Source organism: Sinocyclocheilus rhinocerous, unplaced genomic scaffold (assembly GCF_001515625.1).
Source record: "Sinocyclocheilus rhinocerous isolate Xijiao unplaced genomic scaffold, SAMN03320098_v1.1 scaffold231, whole genome shotgun sequence".
NCBI classification, from domain to species: domain Eukaryota; kingdom Metazoa; phylum Chordata; class Actinopteri; order Cypriniformes; family Cyprinidae; genus Sinocyclocheilus; species Sinocyclocheilus rhinocerous.
This window is the reverse complement of record NW_015640454.1, coordinates 247,355-275,219: the sequence shown is the minus strand read 5'-3', so window position 1 is coordinate 275,219 and position 27,865 is coordinate 247,355. Positions and strand designations below refer to the sequence as shown.

The 27,865-nt window shown below is 35.2% G+C and overlaps 1 protein-coding gene across 2 annotated transcripts in view; it reads left to right on the top strand.

Moving 5' to 3' along the window:
• The window catches only part of LOC107752937 (collagen alpha-1(XI) chain-like), a 112,339-nt gene extending 84,834 nt beyond the window's left edge, over positions 1-27,505 (top strand). Inside the window, exons 39-65 of one of the 2 annotated variants that reach the window (XM_016569008.1) lie at positions 6,379-6,486; positions 6,608-6,697; positions 6,924-6,977; positions 8,086-8,193; positions 8,285-8,392; positions 10,067-10,120; positions 10,374-10,427; positions 10,514-10,621; positions 11,920-11,973; positions 12,072-12,179; positions 16,013-16,066; positions 16,296-16,349; positions 16,438-16,491; positions 16,602-16,655; positions 16,794-16,847; positions 16,948-17,055; positions 17,999-18,052; positions 18,144-18,197; positions 18,401-18,508; positions 18,616-18,669; positions 18,966-19,001; positions 19,081-19,134; positions 20,590-20,851; positions 21,591-21,703; positions 23,611-23,679; positions 26,287-26,520; positions 26,692-27,505. In XM_016569008.1, coding sequence (XP_016424494.1) covers positions 6,379-6,486; positions 6,608-6,697; positions 6,924-6,977; positions 8,086-8,193; positions 8,285-8,392; positions 10,067-10,120; positions 10,374-10,427; positions 10,514-10,621; positions 11,920-11,973; positions 12,072-12,179; positions 16,013-16,066; positions 16,296-16,349; positions 16,438-16,491; positions 16,602-16,655; positions 16,794-16,847; positions 16,948-17,055; positions 17,999-18,052; positions 18,144-18,197; positions 18,401-18,508; positions 18,616-18,669; positions 18,966-19,001; positions 19,081-19,134; positions 20,590-20,851; positions 21,591-21,703; positions 23,611-23,679; positions 26,287-26,520; positions 26,692-26,838 — 2,409 coding nt within the window. In that variant the 3' untranslated portion in view covers positions 26,839-27,505. Of the gene's footprint in view, positions 1-6,378; positions 6,487-6,607; positions 6,698-6,923; positions 6,978-8,085; positions 8,194-8,284; positions 8,393-10,066; positions 10,121-10,373; positions 10,428-10,513; positions 10,622-11,919; positions 11,974-12,071; positions 12,180-16,012; positions 16,067-16,295; positions 16,350-16,437; positions 16,492-16,601; positions 16,656-16,793; positions 16,848-16,947; positions 17,056-17,998; positions 18,053-18,143; positions 18,198-18,400; positions 18,509-18,615; positions 18,670-18,965; positions 19,002-19,080; positions 19,135-20,589; positions 20,852-21,590; positions 21,704-23,489; positions 23,559-23,610; positions 23,680-26,286; positions 26,521-26,691 lie in introns of both variants that reach the window. The other variant, XM_016569007.1, reaches the window with a different exon arrangement.
• The last annotated feature ends 360 nt before the right edge of the window (positions 27,506-27,865 follow it).

The following is a 27,865-nucleotide window of genomic DNA, read 5'->3' as shown; positions in this document are numbered from 1 at the left end:
TCTGTCTGTCTGTCTGTCTGTCTATCTATCTATAAATCAATGTATTATAATCAGCAGTGACATCTAATTATCATTTAGGAAGAAATCCAAAATATCTTACGGTAAATGATGGGACTGTGAGTTCTCTACTCCATCCTAATGTATTTATTGTTCCTTCCCACAGGCTTCATTACAGCACAGATGATTAAGCTGTCCTCACTTCTGATTAATAATTAACCGCTGTTGTTATATTTCTTCTGCAGGCACTACAGAATGTGCTCTGCAGTTTCCAGACCCGTATATCTACTGGGACACATTGATGAAGATCTGCGTCTTCATCTTTGCCTTTGTGGCTCCTCTTCTCATCATCACGGTGTGCTACACGCTCATGGTCCTGCGTCTCAAGAGTGTACGTCTGCTGTCAGGCTCCCGGGAGAAAGACCGCAACCTGAGACGCATCACCCGTCTAGTGCTGGTTGTGGTGGCTGTGTTTGTGGTGTGCTGGACGCCCATACACATCTTCATTCTAGTCAAAGCTCTTGCGCCCGGAGTGCCGGAGACCACTGCGGTAATGGCCGCCTACTTCTTCTGTGTGGCTCTGGGATACACCAACAGCAGCCTGAACCCCATCCTGTATGCTTTCCTTGATGAGAACTTCAAACGGTGCTTCAGGGACTTCTGCTGCCCAGGTCGGACCAAGGGGGATGGGCACGGCGTCAGTCGGGTCAGAAGCACTCTTCGCGAGCACACGTGCCCAGCAGAGGCCAAAGGGGATGGGGGCCACGGTCGACCCGTATGACTAGCCGTGGAGCTGTCGTCCTTTCACGGTCGAGAGGACTCAAATGACCTGGGACTGACACAGATCACCACCGCCATCTGAGGAAGACATTGTGCCAGAAAAATAGGCTAACTATTGATAGAGCAAAAAGGGATATTTTAGCAAAATCATTGTCTTGTTTTGTGTGTCCATATTCAGATTTTTATAGTACACTGTAAAAAAAATAAAAAAATAAAAAATAAACCTTAAATTTACAGTAAAAATGACAGCTGTGGTTGCCAGAACTTTACTGTAAAAAAATATGGTACCACCATTTAATTTTTCAATTTAATTTAAATTTACAGTAAAAGCCCATACATTATAATTCATTAACTGATCTAAAACACCAAACTACTGAAATATTAAAATATGTTTTAATATGCTGACAACCACCAAAAACACAGGTGTTCATGAGAAAGCCACATGATGAATCAAAGCTCATCACAAATAACTTTTCCAGAAGCTGAAGCTGATATTATTTATTAATATACAGAAGATATACATTAATATACATGACACTAAAATGATGCAGTAAACATTAATTTACCAACATAAAATGTAACATAAAACCCTAATATACATAACTGATAAGAAAAAACTAAGAAGAAACTGGTATTTCAGTCAAAAACCATCAAACGTGAAGTGTCACACAGGGCATTCTGGGAATATCAGTTTATGGGTTTTTCACTGTAAATGATAGGATGATTTGTTCTTTTTCACTTCCAAAAACTTCCAAAAATTTATTAAATGTCACGTTAGATTTATTACAGTTTTTCCTGTAGTAAGGGAACTTACCATTAACAAATCATCCGGTTCTTACTGTATTTTTGCAGTCTTTTCCATTAAAATATGATCATTTTTACAGTGTATCTTCTTATTCAGATCTTTGTTTATTGCTTTTTTTGAATGTCCATTGACCAAAGATGATGTATGATTAAAATCTCGTCTCTCACAATCAAACGTCATGCTCAAAGATCCTTTTGCATAATAAGTCCTTTGGGAAATATTGTACATTACTAGGCACAATATTTTAAGTCTAACTTATAGTTTTGCTTGAGTAGCCATGATAAAAAATATTGTGGCAAAATACAACAAACAAAAACACTGTATGTATGCATCTGTTGGTACTGTAAATACATAAACATTTATTTTGGATTGTGAAACAGTCCCTTTTTATATTTAAAAAAATATCAATGTATATTAATCAGCAGTTAATATTAAAAAGCACTTTAAAACAACCAACTAAAGGACTGCATCTACTTAGTCAGGTTGTTCATGCTTAATACAGTGTATTATCATTTCTATAGACCTACAAAAAAAGATGTACATCTCTATTGCATGCTTGACAATTAAATCTTTATGTAAATGCAATTTATGATGAAAAGAAAATGCAAAATCATTTCTGTTATAAAGTAGAATGGCAGTAATATGTCTCAAGCAAAACAGTTCATACGTACATTGTTTTTGATATTATTGATGTAAGTAAGTATTTGTCATGTTGGCTTTAGGTTGTGAAGGCTACATATATATACATATACATCATAGCGTTCTAAAAAAATTTAGCTTTTACTGTAGTTTTGTTCCTTGGGTGTGTGTGATATATATTATGACATCATCAGTGCTCTATTGCCACAACAGTATTAGGGATTGCAAAATTCTTTTGAAAAATGTAATACCCTTTGTGCCTTTGGTTTTTTGTAAATCAATATATATATATGACATTATTGCAAATATTTGGTCATCTTAGATGCTTTATAGTATGATATAGGACAATGAAGCACAGAGTGTGAGAAGCTTCTATAAGTTCCACTGTAATTTCAGTAATGTGCTTGTACACTATTATAGATTTTGAATGTGCTAGCAAGTTTTCTTTCTCAGCTTGTGCTTCAATATGTGCAATTTCTGAACATTTGAAATCAAATGAAATGAGCTTTGCTATGCCATCAGTTGTACCTTGCTTGTATAATATTACCTGTATTTGAAAATTATATTGTCAATAAATTGAACTGTAAGAATCAGTGTTGATATGAGTCATGTTCTGTTCAGAGATGTCAATTATGAGGTTTTCAGCAATCATGACTGCGATTTGTCCGAAAAATCATACAAGACAACAAAGCCAGATGAAAGAAGTATCAAAGGCACAAAGAACAAAGAACAAAGGCAGTATCGCCATGGCAACCTATTGTGCATCTTATAGCCTAAATTAAACGGCAAGAGACATTCTTTTTTTCCACACCTTTGATGCTTGTCAGTAATGAGAACAACTCAGATACGTCATAGAGGATGCCATGATGATGAGGGCTTGAAATCAATGAACACTGCGTCTAGCTTTAATTTAGAAAAAAGAGATTTTCTTTCTGTAAACTGGTGATATGTTTAATGAAACGTTATGGAATTAATATAAAACATCAGTTGAAGATTATATAAATGTTTAATTAGTCAAAATATATTCTAGTTTTCCCACTCTGATTTCATTGACTTTCCTTCTTTCATGGAACACCAAAAGAGATATTTAGTAGTCCAAATGCTCATTTCCAAATACACTATAAGTGGATAGGAACCATTCTGCTAAATTCCTCACTTTGGAACGACGTGAAGATGAATAAATGATGACAGAATTTATATTTTTGAACAATCCTTGTAAAGGTGCATTCAGTATTTATCATTCGCCATGCTTTGTTGATCTTGAAATGATGGTAGGCTTCAAAGAACAGAAAATTACATTTTTTAAATAGATTATTTTTTTATTTATTTTATTTTATTTTAAAAAATTTTTGTATAATAATAACAAAGGAATGGAAGAAAAGGAACATAGCTGTCATGAAAAAATAATAAAGCAATGCACAATAAATCAAGAAAAATAAATAGATCAAAAATCTAATTTTCTTTATGCTAAATATTTAAATTTTGGGATGAAATATATTAGAAATGTAGCCTTGAAATTAAATAACTGAAATAACGATGTTAAGCTGAATTATAAAAATTACTAAAACTCAGATGGTGTTGTTATTGTTAACTAAACCTATTAAAATTTTCTGGAATTAAAGTAAAGTTGAAATAAAATTAAATATAAATATTAAATGAAAAAATGTTTACTTGAAAGGAAATAACTGAAATAAATGTTTAAGCTGAATTATTAAAATGTCTAAAACTGAAATAAAAATGACTTAATGACATAACAAAAGCACATAAACACTTAATCAAATTACTAAAACTTGAAAAAAAAAAAAAGGAAAACTTGACATATGAAAATAATAAAATAAAAGGGCTGCATCTACCTTCCGCAGAAGAATAACACATTATAAAGCATTTCGCTTAGAAAACAGCATGCCCCACACACCAATCTGTTTTTCCAGCATGGGTACCACAGGCAGAGGCCAGAGACACGTGCTACATATTCATGAGGCTGTCACCAGCCATCACTCGCTCATTAGATTATCTTAAAGGTGTCCTAAGGTTGTCACTGGGGAATCATAATGACTCCATTAGGTTACATATGGGCCGTTTGTTGGCCTGTCTGTGCTTTGTCTCCTGACATGCTTTTGTTTATGCGGTTAGATGTTGGCGCTGACTGGGTAATGAATTATTCATAAGCAATCATGATATTCTACTTTTTATGCAAATGTTGAGGTGGGCACAGGTTTCAACAGTGCCACGCACACACATATGGATGTTCAAGTACACATGCCCTGCCATGCAAATGGATGCATATAATCCGATTTTTGCATAATTTGCATATCCACTGATCTTTTTGAAACACCTGTAGCATCTTTATTCATGTTTGTTTTCCAGGCTTATTGATCACTTTCTTTGATTATACTGTACAAACACACTTTTGAACTATGAAAGAACTTGGAGTACAACCGTTCATTGTGTTCCAGATGCATCGATTAAAAATTGACTTTTAAATATGACTTCGTCATAATGAATCATTTGTTTTGCTCTAGATTTAAAATGTTATCATTTGAATTAGTCATATTTTGTTGAAATAGCAATGGAAATAAATTAATTGTGCAAACTCTGCAAATTGCTTTGCTGAGGTGAATTAAACCATTCTGCGAATCAAATTGGAATTTAATCGATTCACTGACGAATCGTCAATTAAATTAATTCAGTGCCAACCCAAAGATTCATCTACCCCACTACTATATAAATATACATTTTTATATGAAATATTGTATTTAAATATTAAGTACTATATTAAATATTAATGTTAATTTTTATATTCATTATTATTTACTCTTAAAATAAAATGTGGAAAATTCGTAATAAATAAAGCAAAAAGTCAAATAATAAGTAGTTGTGTCTAAATGTTTGACTAGTGTATAATTGTAAATGAAAAATGATTATAGGTTTATCTTTAATGTTTATTTCACATTTTCTCTCTCTTTTCATGCAGTCTTGACACCAGCATTTTTTAATTTTTAGATTTTACAGATATCTTATATAATATATAAGAAATATAATATACATTCATATTTATTTCTGCATTAAAAACCATAGCTCATTTTTCATTTAGATTTAAAATGTTATCATTTGAATTAATAATAATTTGTTAAAGTAGCAATAAATAAATAAATCATGTTGAAAACTCTTTTGCTTTAAGGTGAATTTCCAAATCTCTTTTGAATTAATTCATTAGGAATTGTCAATTGAATTGATTCACTGTCGACTAGGGCTGTCAACATTTTTTTTCGAATTTCGAATATTTGTCAAATTTAAAATAAAAATCCACATTCGAATGCAAAAATGTTGCATTCGAATTTTAGGTGTGCGTTAAGGCCTTATCAGTGGCGCACGAGATGCGATGGCGATGTAAGTGTCGTTGCATTATAATGTTTGTGTTAGCCTATCCAGTTGAAGCCACTAGATGTGGCACTGCTGCGTTGTTCATTCAAAATATTGCGGAAAAAAAGAACATCAATGCGGAGAAGATCTTGTTTACATCAAAACGGAAACCAAGCCGTTCACACAGAACACATATTTTGTGCATTTTCTAGAGGGACATCTTTCACCGTTGCACTCGCCTCTTGCACAAAGGAGCCGCATGTTTAGAAAGCCATGTAAAATTAATGCAAGTTTAACTTTGAAAAAAAAAAAACATATATCGAGACTTTATGGCGTTTTTTTCCCCCATCCAACTGCATCTGATGTTTTTAAATGAGAAATGTACTCTGTGTGATTGGCTTTCCGCCCTTTGCATTAAGCTATGCATACATACATGATGCAGTTTTGTTTATAGTTGTTTAAGCAACTTAATTAATTATAATTGGTTTATAAACGTGATTTTAAACATTATGCACTGTTTTCACAGATAGTCATTTTATCTTATGCTTTGAATAAATGTGCATTAGTAATATTTTGCTCGATGCGCCCTCTTGTAGCCTAAGATGAGAAGCCAAAAGCTTTTCTTCACCCTAACTGAAATTATGCATTTTAAATTTGAATATAATTCGAATTTTGATAATATTTAAGTACAAAATTCAAATTTCGTTTTTCAGCCATTTTGACAGCCCTACTGTCGACCCAAAGATTCATCTACCCCACTACCTTACCCATAATCCATCTCTCTTTCTGTTCAGGGACCAACAGGTGAGACAGGACCAATGGGAGAGCGAGGCCACCCTGGACCCCCAGGACCACCCGGTGAACAGGGTCTACCTGGATCTGCTGGAAAAGAGGGAGCAAAGGTGCAAACAAATTCAGGCCATACACATGTCAACATTTACACACAATAAAGTTACATATACACAGATCCAAATCCAGTATCTATCGGTCAAAACCGGTTTTCATCATATCTGGTCTTTATAGGGAGATCCAGGTCCTGCAGGACCCACAGGTAAAGATGGACCTCCAGGACTCAGAGGGTTCCCAGGCGAGAGAGGCTTACCAGGACCTGTGGTGAGTCTCACGAATGAAACATGCCTAACCATAATTATTAAACTTTGTGTAACTCGCCCGTAAATTCTGCACAGGCGAGCATCTCTCTTTTCATGCTTTGAGCTTTTTAGTTTGTTGTTCAGTATAAATAGTACATCCCCGTGTCACCTCTACCCATCAAACGTGTCGTGCAGCAGCACATGGATGTGTTTGTGTACGTTCAGCAGTTTTATGTGTCTCTCTGCAGGGATCAGCAGGTTTGAAAGGGAATGAAGGACCTGCAGGGCCACCTGGACCCGCTGTAAGTAGACATGCTCCCTCTATTTGCCTATCTTTTCTCCAACTGCTTTTTTTTTTGCTTGTTTACCTTGTTTTCTCTTTCTCCTTTCGCCTTTTGCTCCACACACTGGGTTTTCAGTGAGTACAGTGATTCAGTTTGTATGACATGGATGATTTACAGTGTATATATACAGTACCAGTCAAACATTAGGACTTACTTGATTGAATTTATTAGTTTTGTATACTATTTAATTCATGTTTTACAGTGAATAGTGCAGAAAAAGCATCAACATACACTACCATTCAAAAGTTTGAGGTCAGTAAGAAAATAATACTTTTGCAACAATAAGGATGCATTAAATACATCAAAAGTGACATATTTCAAATAATCATTGCTTTTTAAACTTTCTATTCATAAAATAATTGTTAAAGAAATGTATTACAACAGAAAACTGTTATTTTATTTATTAATATTACTGTTCTTACTGTATTTTGATCAAATAAATAAAGCTTTGGTGAGCAATGTCTTCTTTCAAAAAATATTACAAAATCTTACTAACCTTAAACTTCTGATTGGCAGTGTACATGTGAACATCTTTAACAGTGTCTTTAATGAGGTTGGTTGAAAGAAGTTGCAAATATGAATATTTATATTAAATATTGTATTTAAATATGAAATACTATATTAAATATTTTTATATATAATCATAAATATATTTTCATATTTACTATTAAAATAAAACTGTAATAAAAAAGTCAAATAATAAGTAGTTGTGTCCAAATGTTTGACTAATGCACATTTATAAATGATAGATGATTAAGTATGATCAAATCTATTCCTCTTTTCTCTCTCTTTTTATGCAGACTTGACACCAGGATTGTGAATATTCAGATTTACTGATATCTTATATAATGTCGCAATATGCATAGTTATATAATCAATATCTTGAAAACACAGCATTTGTTTCTGCATTAAAAATCATATATGCATGCCAGCTGTCAACACCTCCATATGATTTTTTTTCAAGAACAAATGCATAATTAATCAAACAGATCATCAAGTGTTCAGTAGCAAATGGCAGTTGTTGCAAGTAAATCAGTTATGAAATTTCATATTCACATATTCCTAGGGCTCTCCTGGTGAACGTGGTGCTGCTGGCCCAGCTGGACCTACTGGCCTCCCGGGCCGACCCGGACCTCAAGGACCCCCGGGCCCAGCTGGAGAGAAAGGTGGACCTGTGAGTACTTCCTCAAACATGCTCCATCTTCATTTCTGAGCCCTGCTTAGCTCCATATGATTAAATATACAACTATAACCTCTCATGTTAGGGCGAGAAAGGACCTCAAGGCCCAGCCGGTAGAGATGGTATTCAGGGACCTGTGGGACTTCCAGGCCCAGCCGGACCCATCGGATCCCCAGGAGAGGATGGTGATAAGGTACAGAAGAAAAAGAAGTGGTAGAAGAAGGTTTGAGAAGTGAAATGAATGAATTAAGGACAGAGACGTGACATGTAATTGATGATCATGGTTGAATCTGGTGGGTTTGCTAGATGATTAGATCAGGATGAAGAGAAGTGAAGGTCACATCACACACACACACACACACACACACACACACACACACACACACATAGATCAAACCGCTCAGCTGTCTGATCAATATTTTCTCTAGAGGAATGGATGGATGGTTCGATATTTGCTTAGTGCATGGCCAAATTAAAAAAATTAAATGAAGCTTTGATAATACAGTATACATTAATGAAGTCAAGGCTGCATTTACAGTATGTGCTCAAAAATACAGTAAAATCAGTAATATTGTGAAATATTACAATTTAAAATAAATGCTTTCTAATTGAATACATTGTAAACTGTAATTTATTCCTGTGATGTAAAGCTACATTTTCAGCATCATTACTCCAGTCTTCAGTGTCACATGATCCTTCAGAAATCATTCTGAACTTCATTAATAGAGTATCAAACCGGTGGAACAGCAACATAGCAATGTCACATTCGAATGAGAAATATGTGTGATGATACTGAAATATAAGTGATATTACAGCGCAGGGAATCAAATATGCAGTTTGCCTTATTGGATATGATCTAATTTAACACTTAGGTGAACGTGTCAGGGAAATGACATCACCGTGACACACTCACACACACCGATCTGAGGTGTGACACCAACATGTGTTAGCTTTGGCAGTTTCTAAGGTGTGAGCGATATTTGAAGGATATGTGTGTCAGCTCTGCCATGTGTGACAGGTGCAAAGCCTTCTGGGAAATATAGTCATAGGAATAAATAGCAATGTTAGTTTCCTAATAACTGACTTCACCAACAAAAACAGACTAAAAAGTATAGTAGAGTGTACCATGTTTACCTATACCATGTTTTTTAGGCATGTGCTATGTTAATACAAGGTTTTTTTCACCATATACAATGGTGATATTGTGTTATTTGAATTTCCTCTGAGTTTTATGTAAATACCATATGAATATGAATACATTACCATTCAAAATGTATGTTTTTTTTTTGTACGAAATCATTTATACTTTTATTCTGAAAGGATGCATTCAACTGATCAGAAATGACAGTAAGACATTTATAATGTCACAAAAAAAATTGTTTCAAATAAATTCTGTTCTTCTGAACTTTATATTCATCAAAGAATCCTGAAAAAAAATCATGATTTCCATAAAATGGAGCAGCACAGCTCTTTTTAACACTGATAATAATATAAATGTTTTTTGAGTGTCAAATCAGTATATTAGAATGATTTCTGAAGGATCATGTGACACTGAAGACTGGAGTAACGATGCTGAAAATTCAGCTTTGCATCACAGGAATAAATTACATTTGAAAATATATTCAAATAGAAAACAGTTATTTGAAATTGTAATATTTCCACAATTTAATTGTTTTTATTGTATTTTTTATCAAATAAATGCAGCCTTGGTAAACAGCAGATATTTGTTTTTTCCAGAAACTCTGAGAAACAGATACTGCATTTGTATAATTTGTATTATTGTGTCATGTGACCTTTTTAGATATTTTCTAGATATTATTTTAGATATTACATATTTGCATATGTAAATGCTGTGTTATTGTGACAGGGTGAGATTGGAGAGTCGGGACAGAAGGGAAGCAAAGGTGACAAGGGCGAGCAGGTGAGTCACTCTGAATTTATTCTTTACATTTCCATTACAGTTCAGTCCAAGAACATTATATATTCAATGAGTCCTGTTTGGATTTGTCTGTTTGTTTGTGTCGTTCTCCCATGGCAGTCATTCGTTCTGTTATTACCACTGCGCGGTTATGAATATAGATGTTGTCTTTGTTGTGAAAATCAATGAGTTGTGCTTGCTTGCTTTTTTCTTTCTTCTCATTTATTTTTTTCTCCTTCTTTCTGCCATTCTTCAGGGTCCTCCAGGTCCCGTCGGTAGCCAAGGTCCTTCGGGTCAGCCGGGTCCACCTGTAAGTATACTGAAATCAGCCATTTCTCATATGGTGTGTCTTGCTGTGGTGTAAGTGGTGTTAGTGATGTCACTTCCTCCCTGCAGGGTGCTGATGGAGAGCCAGGTCCCAGAGGTCAGCAGGGTCTGTTTGGACAGAAGGGAGATGAGGGCGCACGAGGTTTCCCAGGACCACCCGGACCCGTCGGCCTTCAGGTTAGAACTTCAAAGTTTGGTTTCTACTTGTTTAAAACACTATTATTTTAGTATCTTTGATGTACTATCATAGTTTTTATTCATTTTTATTAATTAATTTTATTTATTAATTAAATTGATTTATTGATTTTATCCTAATATTTACCACTCATATTTTTTATAAATTTTAATGTTTTAGTCATTCAGCTGTTTTTATAATTTTTATTAATTTTTTAATGTCTATATAGTTTTTATTCTTTTTTATTTGTTTTTGTTTGTTACTTTAGTACTAAACAAAAATGTGACATTTTTAGTATTTTTGATGTACTATTATAGTTTTTATTAATCATTTAATTTAGATTTTATTGTTATTTTTACCTTTTATTTTAGTTAAAGTTTAAGTAATTTTTTGTTTTTTTTGTCATTTTTATTAGTTTTTTTATATGTCTATATAGTTTTTATTAATTTTTTCTTTCAGTTTTATATATTTTAGTACTTCAAGTTAAACTAATGTTGCCTTGACAACTAGCTGATAAAAAAATAAGTTTAAGGCTTTTTTATATTTGTTTTTCAGTTAACAGTTTTAAAATGTTTTATTTTGGTGACTAGATATTTTTTGTTAATTTTTATTTCAGTTTTAATTTTAGTTATTTTAGTACTTAAATTTAAACTAGAGGGATCAGCAAAATAAGAAATATTGCCTTGCCAACTAGTTGAAATATATATATATATATATTTTTAAAGGATTTTTAAAGTTTTCTTTTATTTTCTTTTATTTCAGTTAACGTTTATTTTATGTTAAGTAACAAAAATGCTTTTATAGACTGGAGTAATGATTCTGAAAATTCAGGTTTGCATCACAGGAATAAATTACGTTTTTAAATATATTCAAATAGCAAACAGTTATTTTAAATTGTAGTGATATTGCACAATTTTACTGTTTTTACTGTATTTTTGATCAAATAAATGCAGCCATTTTAAGCATAAAAGACTTTCAAAAGCATTAAAAAGTCTTACTGACCCTAAACTTGCGAATGATATTGTATGTGAATATGATAATCATTAAGTACCATGATATCACCATCTGAAACAATTATAGCACCACAGTCCATAATATAATACATTTTTCAATTAATCAACAAATTTGTTCCAGGTGGATAAAACCAAGTCTTGCCTTGGAAGTATAACAGATTGTGGAAGTAAAATGGACTGCAAATGGCATTTAATGTGGACTGTAAATGTTGTTTATGTAGTTTGGACAGGATTTGACTGATTAATATGAGTTGCAGTTGGTTTTAACTGGTTGTGTTTGTGTGCAGGGTTTGCCTGGACCCCCCGGTGAGAAGGGAGAGACCGGTGACGTCGGTCAGATGGTACAGTTTTACATTTATACAGTCAGTTTGGTAAAAATCGAAATGTACTTAAATAGAAACAGAGTTTTCTTTCTGTATTTTCTTGACTTTTCTCTCAGGGTCCACCCGGTCCTCCTGGCCCCAGAGGCCCCTCCGGACCCCCAGGAGCCGATGGACCACAGGGACCTCCCGGAGGAATCGGCAACCCAGGAGCCGTGGGAGAAAAGGTGATCCGCATCAGCGTCATGAACAAAACACTATCATTTCACTTTAATTAGAAACCGACGACGTCCTTATTGATCTGAGGGAGAATGCGCCAGTAATGATCCCAGTGTGTGTGTGTGTGTGTGTGCTCAGTCAGTTCAGGATCTGTGTCTCTGTGAGGTTTTCCTGTAGCTTCTCTCTAGAGTTAAAGCTGTGTATGTGTGTATGTGTTTGCCTGTGTGTCTGTGAGTGTTTTTGTAAGTTAAATATTTCTCAGGTTAATGTGTAAACTAAGTAAGCCAATCATAGATTAATATCCTCAAAAAGTGTAACACGGTATCTGATGCTTTGGTTTGAGCTTCACGACCAGCAAATTTGCATCAGTAAATTTGTTCATTCTAATTAGAGTGATATAATAATAATAATAATTATTATAAATTTTTTAATTAGTGACTATACAACAAGTAAATCAACAAGTATCAATAGCTTTGTTAATTCTGATTAATTTATTAATGATATTAATAATACATTTATATATCTAGTAAGTAATAATTATTTGTAAGTAGTAATTATACGAGTAAATGTATTGATAACTTTAATTCTAATTAGAGTGATTTAATAATAATAATAATTTTAATAATTATCATCACTGAAAATACATTACTGAAATTCAAAAATGATGGTGTTTTTCTGACAACAGATAAGTTATCCCACTGTCATAAAGAATACACATTTTTAATAAATGAATGCAAAATGCTGTTAAGAAATATTTATGGCCGGTGAGTTTTCCAATTTATTGGCCATTAGCAGATGTATGAAGTTCAGTTTGAACCGTGCCTGTGTGACGAGAGATTGTATTCTCCATTAAAGAATGAAACATGCTTTACTTGCTTGGAAAAGGTACGGTATTATGTTATAAATTCAAAAGTAGCACATTGCTTTACTTTACAAAAGAGCATTCAGTTGTGCGCTATGCTTTATTTTCAGTGCAGTGATCTTGAGGCTTTATTCTGAGTTCTGGTTGTGTGTGTGTGTGTGTGTGTGTGTTTATGGAGTGTGACAGTGAGCTGAGAGTGTCTGTATCTTTGTGTACTGTATGTCTCAGCAGAGCGAACAGGTCGTGTGTTCGCATGACTGCGCTCCATCACCTCAGCACCGGCCACTGTCAATATTAATACAGCACTTCAGCACTATTGTTCTCCCACCAAACCAAGGACCCATTTCAGTTCTGCTTAGAGAGGAGTTTTGCCCAGAGAAATGACCCAGAAAAACACAGACGAGGGGAGGATTTAAAACAGATAAAGATGATAGAATGAGACCTGGAGACAAGGCTGTTTGCTGTTAGTCTGGAAGATTTACCTCAGCACTTCCCTCTGACAGACCTCTCATCCCACTACAGAGAGAAAGAGAGAGATACCTCAGTCTGACACACACACACACACACACACACACGAATGATACAGTTCAGAGCGTCTGAGAGACTCTTAATCCCTCAGTATGGCGGACGTGCAGAAGGATCCACTTTCTATTCTGGTGGGGACTTAAACCTGAATATACACAGACTCATGGGGACTCGTGTCATGGTGGGGACCTAAATTGTGGTCCCCACGGGTGCAAAAGCTTATAAATCATACAGAATGAAGTTTTTTGAAAATCTATGCATGCAGAAAGTTTCCTGTGAGGGGTAGGTTTAGGGGTAGGGTTGGTGTATGGCAATAGAATATACGGTCTGTACAGTAGAAAAAGCATTACGCCTATGGAGAGTCCCCACAAGGATAGCAAACCAGACATGTGTGTGTGTGTGTGTGTGTGACTGAGCTGTGAGTGTCTTTGTGTCTCTTTGTGTAAGTCTCAGCAGAGCGTGCGTTCGCATGACTGCGCTCCATCACCTCAGCACCGGCCACTGTCAATATTATTTAATACGGCGCTTCAGCACTATTGTTCTGCATCGGAACCAAGGACCCGTTTCAGTTGTGCTTAGAGAGGAGTTTTGCCCAGAGAAACACAGACGAGGGGAGGACTTAAAGAAAACAGATAAAGATGATAGAATGAGACCTGGAGACAAGGCTGTTTGCTGTTAGTCTGGAAGATTTACCTCAGCACTTCACTCTGACAGACCTCTTATCCCACTACAGAGAGACAGAGATACCTCAGTCTGACACACACACACACACACACACACACACGAATGATACAGTTCAGAGCGTCTGAGAGACTCTTAATCCCTCAGTATGGCGGACGTGCAGAAGTATCCACACACACGCACACACACACACATTTAAACATCCTCTAAGAGCACAGAGAATAACTTCTAAACATGTTTATCAGCATGAGAGAAAGCACATTTATGGTTAAACTGATGTTGGTCTTTCATCTGCATCTGAGGGGGAGGACGAACAATATTGAATGTTTAATATCACAAACTGACTGATTTAATAGTGTTTTATTAGTGGTTTGCTAAGGCAAGCAGCACTGTTATTCCTTTTTGAATCGGTATCTGTTCATATTGGGATATTTAATTAATTAATATAAACTAAGGTTAGTTTTACCTTTAGATTACCTTTGCCATCACAAAGTTATTCTTTGAAAGCACTAATAATTTAATAACACTGTAAAAAGCATGAATAATTTAATAACACTATAATTTATTTAAAAATCTCAAAGTCTAAAATACATTAATAGCATAAAACAATTTTTTTGTATTTATTTTTATTTAGATAAAATAATATTGAATTTTAATTATGGTTATTTATTTATTTAGATGTTTCTTTTTTATTGTTTCTTTTTTAATTCAGACAAAATAGTAGAGAATTTAAATTTCAGCCTTTTATATATTTATTTAATTATTTATTTGTTTAGACTAAATAGTACATAATTAATTAATTAATTAATTTATTTTCAACAATTTATTTTTTATTTAGACAAAATATTATAGAATTTTAATTTCAGCCAGTTATTGGTTATCAGTCATTACATGAAAATGATTAACATCAAGCAAAATAGAACAATAAAATAAAATGTTTTATTTATTTTTATTTAGACAAATTAATATAGACTTTTAAGTCTAGCCATTTATTTACATGGTTCTTTATTTGTATTATTAATTATTATTATTTTTAGACAAAATAGTATAATTAATAATAATTCAATTTTGGCCATTTGTTTAATAATCTAATTTATGATTTAATAATTTATTTTCATTTTTAATTTAGTTTGTTTTCTTTTTTTTTAGACTATTTGTTTAATTTTGGCCATTTATTTAATCATTTAATTTATTATTTAGTTGTTTTTTTTTACTCTAAATAGTATAGAATTTTAATTTCAGTCATTTATTGGTTATCAGTCATAATATAATTTGTGTAAAAAAAAAAAAAAACTCATTGATGTACATTGCAGGAGGGACCCAAGACATATATAGAGAACAGAATATTATAGAAACTTGTGGATGGGCTCTTTTGACTGGAGCCAGTCATTTTAAACAACCACCCACAACTCTAGCATAACGACAGTTAGTTTGGCAGGAGCATCACTCAATTCTTCAGAAAACCTCAAAGTCTAGTTCATTTTTCAAAGTGTCATTGCTCCAATTCAGAGGTGTCTGGATACATACAGTATAATGATTTCCATTCTCATCTGATGTCTGATGGAACTGGTCATCATCAAGGTCGTTTGTTTGTCTGAATATCGATGTTGCGCAGATTTTCATGCTAGAAAGTGTTGTTCTGCAGAGGAAAGCAGATTTGCTGACAAGACAGTGAATGATGCTGACGTGCTCTTCTGTCCAGTGGACAAAATCTCTGCAGTGTTGAGGAGAAAAAAGAGCCCTGCTTACTTACATCTCTCTGTTTTTCTCTAGGGAGACGCCGGTGAACTAGGAGAACCAGGTCCGCAAGGAGACATCGGCCCTTCAGTATGGCAAAAAAAACAAACTTGCATATGCAAAACTCTTAAAACTTCACTGCTGAAAGTCTCAGAACAACACACACACATCTCATAGATGTTTTGTAAAAACTTTATTTTTAAGAGTGTATTGTAGGTTCTGCATGCTAATACCATACTCTTTATGCTTAGGAGACCATGCAGTTACCATGTTTTTGATCAACTACAGAAATGCTCAAATGTTGTGGTTTGATTTTCAGGGTCCAAGTGGTTTCCCTGGTGATCCTGGTCCTCCTGGAGAGCCTGGTTCACCTGTAAGTGTTATTAATGTGTAAATGTAGTTATTGCAAATATATTTTCAGGTTGTTTAAGGAAGCAACATTCTTTTTTCTTGCTCTACAGGGTTTGGATGGTGCTTCTGGAGATAAGGGTGATGATGGAGAGCCTGGTCAGGCGGTGAGTAGGATTTAAACACAACCATTTGTCATCTCTGGTGTCAGCTGCATGCATGTGTGTGTTTTATAATGTTTGCTGCTTTTATAATGTTGTTTATTTGTTTCTTTCAGGGATCCCCTGGACCTACTGGTGAAACCGGCCCCACTGGCCCTCCAGGAAAGAGAGTGAGCAATGCTTATATCATTTGCATTCAAAAAAATTATAATTAGCAGCCAAAAATATTTCTGACTAGCCATTAATATTAATAGGATTAAACTAAAAATACCTATATATGGCTCTCAATTTTCATTCCTTCTCTTCAGGGACCTCATGGACCTGCTGGACCTGAAGGAAGACAGGGAGAGAAGGGTGCCAAGGTAACATGCAGACGTTCACACAGTCATGCACTGGAGCACTATTACAGTCACAAATACATTACAGCAATGGTTTCAATGGTTTTGTGTGTCTCTGAATCAGGGTGAATCTGGTCTCCTGGGTCCACCTGGTAAGACAGGTCCAGTTGGTCCTCAGGGAAGCCCTGGAAAACCTGGTCCCGAGGGTCTGAGAGGGGTGCCTGGACCAGTGGTGAGTGATACTGGACCAGCCTGACAGCCATACACAGCTCATTAGGTCCTAATGTCAGAGTTTAAGCTAAATGTATTTGGTGAATCTCACAAAGCCTTGTAAATAATATACCTGGGTCATAGTTCACTACAAAATCAAAATCTCTCTCTCTCTCTCTATATATATGTATATATTTAGGGCATAAAAAATTTGGAGCTGTAAATGTAAGATTTTTATTTTAAGATTATGAAACATTAAAAAAAAAACTTTCTCATTTCTACAATGCAACAAAAAAATTACATATTATTTAAATTACTATTTAGTATATACTATTTAGTAATTATGTAGTAAATGTAATTACTGTTTTAAATAATTACTATTAATATTTGTATTATTATTATTATATCATATATCTATATACACATATACACATGCAAGTTAAGAAATTGGACCTGTAGATTTAAGATTATAGAAGTTTTAAGATTAAAATAAAAAACAAAACTAATTTCTGCAATGCAAAAAAATGTATATTTAAATTGTGTAGTATTAATGATTTAAACCTAATTTAAAAAAAATACCATTGATATTTATGCTCCAAAATGTCTTTATCATGCCAAAAAAATTATAATATACGATATATATAAAATAAATATATATACTTTACCATTTATATTATATAAATTGTAAAGTATATATACATCCTAGTATTTTTTTAATTTTATTATTGCTGATTAAAAAAAATAATAATAAAAAAGCCATTGCCTGGACAAATATTGTCACAGTGCAAAAATCTATATTTATATCATTCATAATATAAAAATTACATTTCGTATTATTTCATTTGCTTGAAATGGAGTAAGAATCCCTCTTTCAACCACAAGAATATAACACCAGTCCTCATATGCAGTTCTGTCTAAGGCAGTGATATTGTGTTAATAAATGGATCTGTTTGGTCCTGATGTAGGGAGAACAAGGACTACCCGGTGCTCCTGGACCCGATGGACCTCCTGGACCGATGGTACCGACGTGATATTCCTCTGAGAATGAGTTCATTATAGTCTTAAATGACAATCTACAGTCCTCGCTCTTCTTATCTTTCTCTCTTTCAGGGTCCTCCTGGACTGCCTGGACTGAAGGGAGATACTGGTATTAAAGGTGAAAAGGTGAGAGAAGCAAATTCATCTTTGATACTCTTAATTAATTGCACTATGATGCAGTCTAGGTAGGTGACTAACTAGTGTTTGCAACACAGCTGTAGTAATGACTTTACATGTCCAGTACATTAATTGAACTCTGGCTGGCGTTACTGATTATGAAGGAGTATGTTCATTACTGATGAGTTTAATAATCAAGCGGCTTGTTTCAGGGTCATCCTGGTCTCATTGGACTCATCGGACCTCCAGGAGAACAGGGAGAGAAGGGAGACAGAGGGCTGTCGGGTCCACAGGGAACTGCAGGAACTAAAGGAGACACTGTATGGAACATGTTCACATACATACAGCAATAAAAACTAGTATAAACGTGCTAAATTTAATGTATTTTCATAAAGCAGTCTTCAATATTTTAAGTATTTCTCTACAGGGTATTTACGGACCCGCTGGACCTATTGGACCCATTGGACCTCCTGGTCTCCCGGTATAATTGAAATCCTTTATTATATACACTTAAATAAAAGTTCTTCAGTGGTGCAGCAAAGATTTTTTTCTTTATTGCCTGTATAAGGTTCTTGAGTTGCAATGTGGTTCTTTGGGTTCTTCAAATCAGTATTTTGGTTTCTACATGATGGATTTTTTGTTTGTTTTTTTAAAGAGAAAACTTAAAAAAGTTTCTCCATCTTTTTGGTTCTAATAATAATCTTTATTTTTTAGAGGATATTAAATATAAATGTAATTCATAATTGTGATTCATATGTATGTTTCACTTCTGTTCAGGGTCCTCCTGGTCCTAAAGGTGCTAAAGGATCATCTGTAAGTTATTCATGTTCTTATTTAATCATTCTTGTTCATTTATTTAGCATTTTAAATGAGCATGGTTCTGTCTCTGTAGGGTCAGACTGGGCCGAAGGGAGAAGCTGGACAGCCGGGACAGCCTGGACCTCCAGTACGTAACTGCACTAAACCAAACTATAAAACAAAGCAAAACTAAGTGCATATTTAAACAGATGATTCTGCAGTAGATGTTACGTAAGTATAATTGAGGTCTATTATGTGGTGTAAAGCGAATCTGTTAAGGGTCCAGTGCATATTGCTTCCTTGAGAAAACCTGATATTTCACATTTACAGACTGTGTCGGTTGCTGTTTCCACACTCAGCTTCAGGACACCGAGAGAAATGCCAGTTTAGTCAATGTCAATGTAAAGGTCTAGATCAGGAGTGGCGAACTCCAGTCCTGGAGAGCCACAGCCCTGTAGAGTTCAGCTCCAACCCTAATTAAAACTCACCTGCCTGTAGCTTTTTAGTAACCCTTCAGACCTTGATTAGCTTGTTCAGGTGTGTTTGATTAGGGTTGAAGCAAAACTCTGCAGGGCTGCGGCTCTCCAGGACCGACGTTCGCCACCCCTGGTCTAGATGGATAATCGTAGATATGGTTATTTTTCAGGTTTATTACAGTAGTTTTTTAATATTGGGCATTTTGGCACTTTTATTTATAGAGTGAGACATAGAACAGGAAACAGTTAGAAGCATTGAGAATGTAATGCCCTAACAACCACCCATGACACCCTAGTAACCACTTGCAAAATCATAGTAATTGTCTGAATTTTGTATGGTCAAGCACCGCTTAAAATTTCCAACAATTTATTGACTCCCTAGCAACCACCCAAAACATCCTAGCAACACTCTAAATCACCCTAATAGCCACTAAAAACATCTTAGCAACTGCCTAACAACCACCCAAAACATCCTATCAACATCTTAGCAACCACCTAAAAATCCCCTACAGCCACTCAGAACACCTTAGCAACTGCTTATCAACACCATATTAACCCTAGTGGGTTACACTCACATTTTCCAACTACAGTAACAAACTAGCAACTGCCTAATAACACCCTAACAACCACCCAAAACATCCTTTCAACACCCTAGCAACCACCTTAAAAAAAAAAAACAACAGTCACTGCTTAAGAACACCCTAGTAACCAACCACCCTAACATTGTAGTAACAAGGTTTGCATGGCTAACCTACACTCACATTTTACAATGATTTATTAACAGTCTAGAAACCTCTTTGCAACACCTTAGAAACCACCCAGGAAACCCTAGCAGTCATTGAGAACACTTTACAACACCCTAGTAACCACCCAAACATTGTTGTAACCAAGTTTGCATGGGCCAAGCTACACTCACATTTTCTAATTATTTTGTAACAGCCTAGAAACCTCCTTACAACACCTTAGCAACCACCCAAAAAACCCTAGTCCCTCAGAACACCTTAGCAGCTGCCTAACAACACCCAAACATTTTGATGGTGAATTTTGCATGAGCAAGCAACACTAGCCTGTGCTCTAGTCTAAATAATGCATGTTATGTGAATATTAATGGTTATCTTCTCGTCTAGGGTCCACCTGGTGATGTCATCCACCCTCTGCCTATCCAGTTCAGCCCCAAACGGGCAAAGAGGAACATTGATGCCAGCCAGATGATGGATGATGCTGCTGACGCCAACTACAAAGACTATGAGGATGGCATGGAGGAGATATTCGGCTCTCTGAACTCTCTCAAACTGGAGATTGAACAGATGAAACACCCACTGGGCACACAGAGTAACCCCGCCCGCACCTGCAAAGACCTGCAGCTGTGCCACCCAGATTTCCCAGATGGTGTGTATCACTCACACACACACGCTACACACGCACGCATGTTTCCAAGCATGTTAATGCCTGTTTTAAACAAAGCATCAGTAAAAAAACAACAGAGATAGACAGAAGGTAACCATGATGCTAATGAAAAATAAAATTAAGAGAAAATGTGAAGCCCTAGCAACCATCCACAACACCCTAGTTACAGCCTATCAAATAATTAGAACACCTTAGTAACCAAACCACATCCTAGCAACCACTCAAACATTGTGTTGCCACATTTCACACAGCCAAGCACAACTCATGTTTTGCAACAATTACTAGCGGCCTAGCAACCTCCTAGCAACCACCTAGAAGCTGTTAAGAACACAATTTAGCAACTGCCTAACGATAGCCAAGTAACCGTCCAAACATTTAGGTGGTGAGTTTTGCAGTTTACAGTAGTAATGGCCTGGCAACCACTTTGCAACACTCTCTCGCAACACCCAAAGTCATGATGCTAATAAAAAAAATCTAGCAATACAGATTTAACATAAAATTAAATACATTTAAAAATATATATTTTTATTAAAATTAGGGTTGGTTCCCGAAAATGTACCATATTTTTTGACATACAGTTAATTACGATTAACTGGCATATCAAGTTCCAAATCACAAGATTAAAACCACCTGATTCTCAGCCCTGTATTAAATGAATCCCGTGTGAAAATATCTACATAATACATAAAGCTTATGATGGCCCTTGTTTCTCTGTTTTCAGGTGAATACTGGATTGATCCGAACCAGGGCTGCTCCAGAGACTCTTTCAAAGTGTACTGTAACTTCACAGCAGGTGGAGAGAGCTGCATCTTCCCAGAGAAAAAGAGTGAAGGGGTAATAAGAAATGTTCTCCTGCCAGCCACAAAGCAAAACACTTTGGGACGGCTTCCCTTCCCATAAGTCCAGATCTAGGGTAAAACCGTTTTGATCTCTGAATCACAAAGCACAACAAACACACACTAGATTCAACTCACAGTTAGTAGTTCATGGATTCCTGAAAAACTTCCAGAGAGAAATTGTTCAGCTTAACATGCAGAGAGAGGAATAGCGGTACAATCTGTTCAATATGTCACACTGTTTTAAGGTCACATCTGATTTAGAGTTTTTTTCCCATTGAAAATCTATGGAAAGACATAGCATGCACATCAGAATGACCTGTACTTTTTTCCTACAACCTGAACAAGGTCTATACCAGCTATTCAACTCAAAACTGTTCAAAACTAGTCAGAAGTATCATTTTTGAATAAAATGAGGGTTCTTGTATCATAGTCTTTAATGATGTTTGTGTATTAGATTCTGCTCACAAGTGTGACGAGTTATTTGCCTTAATGAGTCTCAGAAGCGTCACTGATGGAAAATCACTCAGTGGGGTGTGAAGGTGACTCTCAGCACTAACTTCAGTTCTTCCACAGGTTCACTCTTCATACCAGCAGATGCAGACAACAACAAACAACTACCTCCTCAGGCTTATTCTCACCTTACACAAATATTTACCAGGGCAACCCTTGCATGCCGACAGGCTGCTTCACACCAGAAGCAAAAATTCCCTCAAAAATTATTGTTGTTGGTCATATTGGAATTTTAGGGTTTTTGTTGATTTAGGATGAGAGCAAAACCTGTATCATAAAATTTGTGTTTTGCATTTGCATTAAATTCTGTGAACACTATTGGACCCTTCATCCTGCAAAAAAGTACTTTAAATTATTATTATTATTATTTAGATTTGTAAGTGACATTTTTGTAGTTTGCTGAGCAAAATAAATATTATAAAAAATTATAAAGTGTTCATTTAATATTTTTTTAGGTTTTAAGTCAATTTTAGTGTTTTGATTATATTAAAATTATATTATTATTATTATTTAGGATTTTTTAAAACACTTTTTAGGTTTTAAGTAAATTTTATTGTTTTGATTATATTAACATTATATTATTATTATTTAGGATTTTTTAAACACTTTTTAGGTTTTAAGTAAATTTTAGTGTTTTAACAATATTAGTAGTAGTAGTAGTACTTTTTATGATTTTTTAAAAAACATTTTTCGTTTTTTTTAGTCATTTTTATTTCACTCAGCTAAAAATAACTATATAAAATTTTCAATTATTTTGTTTAAATATATAAAAATTATATTATATTATTATTATTATATGCATTTTTACAAAACTTTTTAGGTTTTTAGGTGACATTTTTGTAGTTCTCAGAGAAAAAATAATTATAGGAAAATTTTATTAAAAATTTTTTTTTTCATTTGCAAAACCTTTTTTAGGTTTTTAAGTGGCATTTTTTTTCATTTGCTCAGCAAAAAATATTATTATTCATAACAAAGAGTGAAAAATTTAAGGGGGTCTGAATACTTTCCGTACCCACTGTATATCTAATATAATTATAATTGGATTATAGTTGTGTATGAAAGCTCGGTTTCGTACAGGGTTGTATTTTGTTAATTGTAGGGCTGCAGGTTTAATCCTGCAAACTGTCTGCAGGATCATGTCTTATGTGAAAGCCTCTGCCTTGAGCAGATTGACAACTACACTGCAAAACAGATCAAAATAATTCCCATAGGCTACCTGTTTCTCCCTGTCTGTCTGCAGTATTGACTCTAGCTGACTCTCTCTCTCTCAGGCCAGACTCACCTCTTGGGTGAAGGAGAATCCAGGGTCGTGGTTCAGTGAATTCAAACGTGGTAAACTGGTAAGAGTGACTCCTCTTTCTTGTCCTCCTGAAATAGTCTCCTATTTTACAGAGCAAAATGGCTCGCTGGCCCAAAGACAGTCCAGGCACTTGGTATAGTCGCTACAAGAGAGGGTCCATGGTAAGTAGGAATGCATGAGTGAACGGGCCCGGTACCGAGGGTCCGCGGATCCTCATTGTTTCCGGACCATCGGTCTCTTTGACGGCCCGTGCTTCTGCATGCTTTTCGGATCCCTTCATGGCTGAGCATGGTCATCATCAGAACAGCAGCAAGAAGTGTGTTTGCTCAGACTTATGGGTAATCTGAGGTCTGTGGGCGGAGACGTCAGTCAGTCTGTTTCCATAGCAAAAAAAGACTCAAAAAGTGACTGACATAAACCCTAACTTATCCTAGAAGTTGTAGATTTGTTCATGTGAAAGGCCTGACTGATGGAATCCAGCCCATCTTCTGTGAGAAAATCACCTTGAAGTGACTGAGTCTGTTAACACATGATTGTTGTTCTGCTCCAAATGCTAGTGAGATGCTCACCTACAGGTAAATAACATTCATGGACAAGCAAAGGCTGTATCAAACAGCTTCCTGATACCTTGTTATAGAATTGCATGCATCCTTGGCAGAGACGATGATTGCATTGTGATGAGTTTAGTGAAAATCTGTGGATAGATATGAGGGATTTTTTTCAGTATTGATAAGGTAGTTCAGTCTTAAACACTATTTGGCGTAATGCATGTAGAGTATCAAGTCATTAACTTAGGAACATGCTGTATTGGAATCAACTGTAGGCATTAGACAAGCGAGTAATGTATTTTCAATAGAAAAAAGTAAAAATGCAGCATTTAATTAACATTAACATTTAAATTGGAATAAGTTTCCATATACAGCATAAATCATAAGATTTAACAAGACAATAAAAATAATTTTATGGTAAAAATAATGTGAAAACTTTGGAAATTAACATAATATATTGTGCAAATCTATGTTGTATTTAACATAACACTACTTAACCATAAAATATTGTTAAAATAATTTTTTCAGAGGTAAACTTGATGAAAAAGACTACAAGAAGTCCTTGCGTCACACTTCACTAAGATTATTTTGATTATATTTAAATTGCTGCCAGTGAAGAACGTTTCAAAACAGCCACTATATGGCAGTGTTATTTTGGCATCATTGATAAACTATTATAGTGTTTGTTAATATTTAAAATATTTTTTTCTATTTTTTCACATTAATTTTAAAGTTTTAATAATTTTGTTGTTTATTGGTTTTTTAACATGTCTACATAGTTTTTATTCATTTGTATTGATTAATTTTAGTAATTTATTTCAAGTAACAAATTTTTTTTTATGGTTTTCATTTTAGTTACATTTTGTTAACTATAATAACCCTGCTATGGGGTTCTGTTTCACATAAGTTGCTGCCTTAGAAGGTAGACAGAGACGTTCACTAGTGTTTGGAACAGAGCCATTGTGTCCATGGTGGATCTCAGTCACTGAGCTTCTGGGTTCAGTCTCTCTTGACATTCAGCTGTGATCACGAGGTAATGTGGTCATGGGCAGGTGTTCATGGTGGGTTGCATGCATGCATGCAAAGTCAATGCATATGAGTGTGTGAGAGGACCTCCTAATCGTAAGTATATATATAATGATGCGTGTGTGTGTGTGCATGGAGCATGCGCTCGCTCTCTCAGTCAGTCACATATGTGTGTGTTTGTGGATCAGAGGAGATGGAGTTTTCTTCTAAACATGGGTTGGTATATTCAAGAATGAAAACAAAACATTTGCATATTTCCGTAATGCAAATGTTGCATCACACCACAAGGGGAGAATTTGCATATAAACCAGTACAACTCATTTGAATATATTAGTGATATTTTGCAGTGGAGTCTGTAACAAAATGAGTTTATCTTGCATGTTTGAATGTGTAAATGAATTTTGGTGTTTGATACATGCAGAGCAGAACTGAACTGGGAAAAGAGTTTTGTGCTCTTGCCTGACTGACGAAACAAGAGTGTTTAGAGACAAAGTTTTAACCATATATAAACGTTAATCTGCTTTTAGCAGGAATGCATCGGATTGATCGGAAGTAACAGTAAAAACATTTGTTACAAAGATTTATATTTCAAATAAATACTGTTTTTTTTTTTTACCTAATATTCATTAAAGAATCCCAAAGCAGCACAACTGTTTTTAACATTGATAATAATGTTTCTTGAGCACCAAATCAGCATATTAAAATGATTTCTGAAGGATCATGTGACACTGAAGACTGGAGATATTTGGTATTGTAATAATATTTCACAATATTACTGTTGACCAGATAAATGCAGCCTTGATGACCCCAAACTTTTGAACAAAAGTGTATATACATAATTGTTATACTAAAGTATTTATTAAAAAAGATTGACAATGGTTTCACTGTAAAAACAAGTTTGCCTTTTTTTTTTTTTTAAATCAAAAACATTAATTTACTTAAGACGCAATCAAATATATTAGGTGTTTTCGGGGAATATATCTTATCTTACCACTTTGGTAACTTTTAATATTATTATTAAGAACTTTTTTTTTTTGTCATTGTAGAGTTTGAAACCCAAATTTAAAACAATAGTCAGTGATCATAAAATAGCGTAGGACCGGAGGGGTGTGATGTGTAGTTTTCAGCAGAACCTCTAGGGGGCGTTTGTCCAGCTTTTATCTATACCGCACTGCTGTCTGTTTGTCTGCGCAGCTCTCGTACATGGATGCGGAGGGCAATCCGATCGGAGTGGTCCAGATGACATTCCTGCGTTTACTCAGCGCCACGGCTCGGCAGAACCTGACTTACAACTGTTACCAATCGGTGGCTTGGCACGACCAGGAACTGGACTCTTACGATAAAGCCATCCGCTTCCTGGGCTCCAATGATGAGGAGATGTCTTACGATAACAACCCATACATCAGAGCCGCCGTCGACGGATGTGCGGTAAGATCTAGAAATATTTGCTGAATTCGGAACTTAATGTTTCTGCCATTAAAAGTCGTAAAATTAGTAATAGTATGTGCTTCCGAATTCTAAAGTCTTTTTTTTTAGCACGTTTAAACTGAAAACTCTCACAAGCGATGTTCGTAATGCTCCCTTTCTTACCTCCCGCAGTTGAAAAAGGGCTATGAAAAGACTATTCTTGAGATCAACACACCAAAAGTGGAGCAGGTACCATTTGTTGACATTATGTTCAACGATTTCGGCGGAGCGACGCAGAAGTTCGGCTTTGAGGTCGGACCGGCCTGCTTCATCGGCTAAGACTGCTCAGCGAGCACACGCGAACAAAACATATTCATTTTCTCCGAAAACAAAACACGAGAAAGAAATAGGACGACTTATTTGTAAAGTTTTGTGTTTCCAAACAAACCCGACAGATACCAAAGTAAGGATAAAAGAAATTTGAAGACAGAATGGATGTCTAAGCAATGGGTTCTTATAACAGAGCAACCTTTTTAACCTCAGTGTACCCTCTGCATCACATGCAAGTTTTGAAACTGGATGAGGTCATCGCTCGTGTCTCTCCCAGCCCCGCCCACTTTACCATCCGACTCTTCGCCCCTCCCACAGGCTGTATAGACAGATTAGATCCATCCTTTTATTTCCCGCCTGTTCATGGACTTGTAGCTCTATGCACGTCCGGTTCGGCATTTCTCGTACGAGAAATCTTTTCCGCTGGTTTGTTTGCTTGGGTTTTATCTTGTTCCTTTTTCCACTTCTAAGCTTTGTTTTTTTGTGCATACTTGTCTTCCATTCCCTGGAATGGTGATTATATATATATAAATATATATAAATATTTTTTTTTCTATGTTTGTAAGTACTTTCTGTATATTTTTTTTTCCGGTGAAGTGATTTTTTATTTTTTTTGGTTCTGGCTTCAAAACATGCATGTGAACCCATTGAACGATAAGGACAGAGCTGCTGGTTATTGGAAAACACTTAAAAATAATAATAATAATAACCCCCCAAATAAGAGCCTGTGGAAATTTCCAGTGAATCTGAAGAAGAGAAAATAAAGGAAATGATTAAAATACGACAAAAAAGCAACTGCAACAGCAACAAAATGTCTTATTCCAGATGTCAACAACGTCTTTTTGTAATTTAAAGAACAAAATGACAATAAAAGTAAGAAACAGCCGTAATGTGAGCATTGATTTGCTACCTGTCGTGTTGAAGTGGCTTCCATAGGTCTGTGAGATCGCGACCTGTGTGCATGAGGGGAATCTTTGATCTGACGTTCATGAATTTGTGCTTCCCTGTATCAGAAGAGCACACATCACACTGAGGA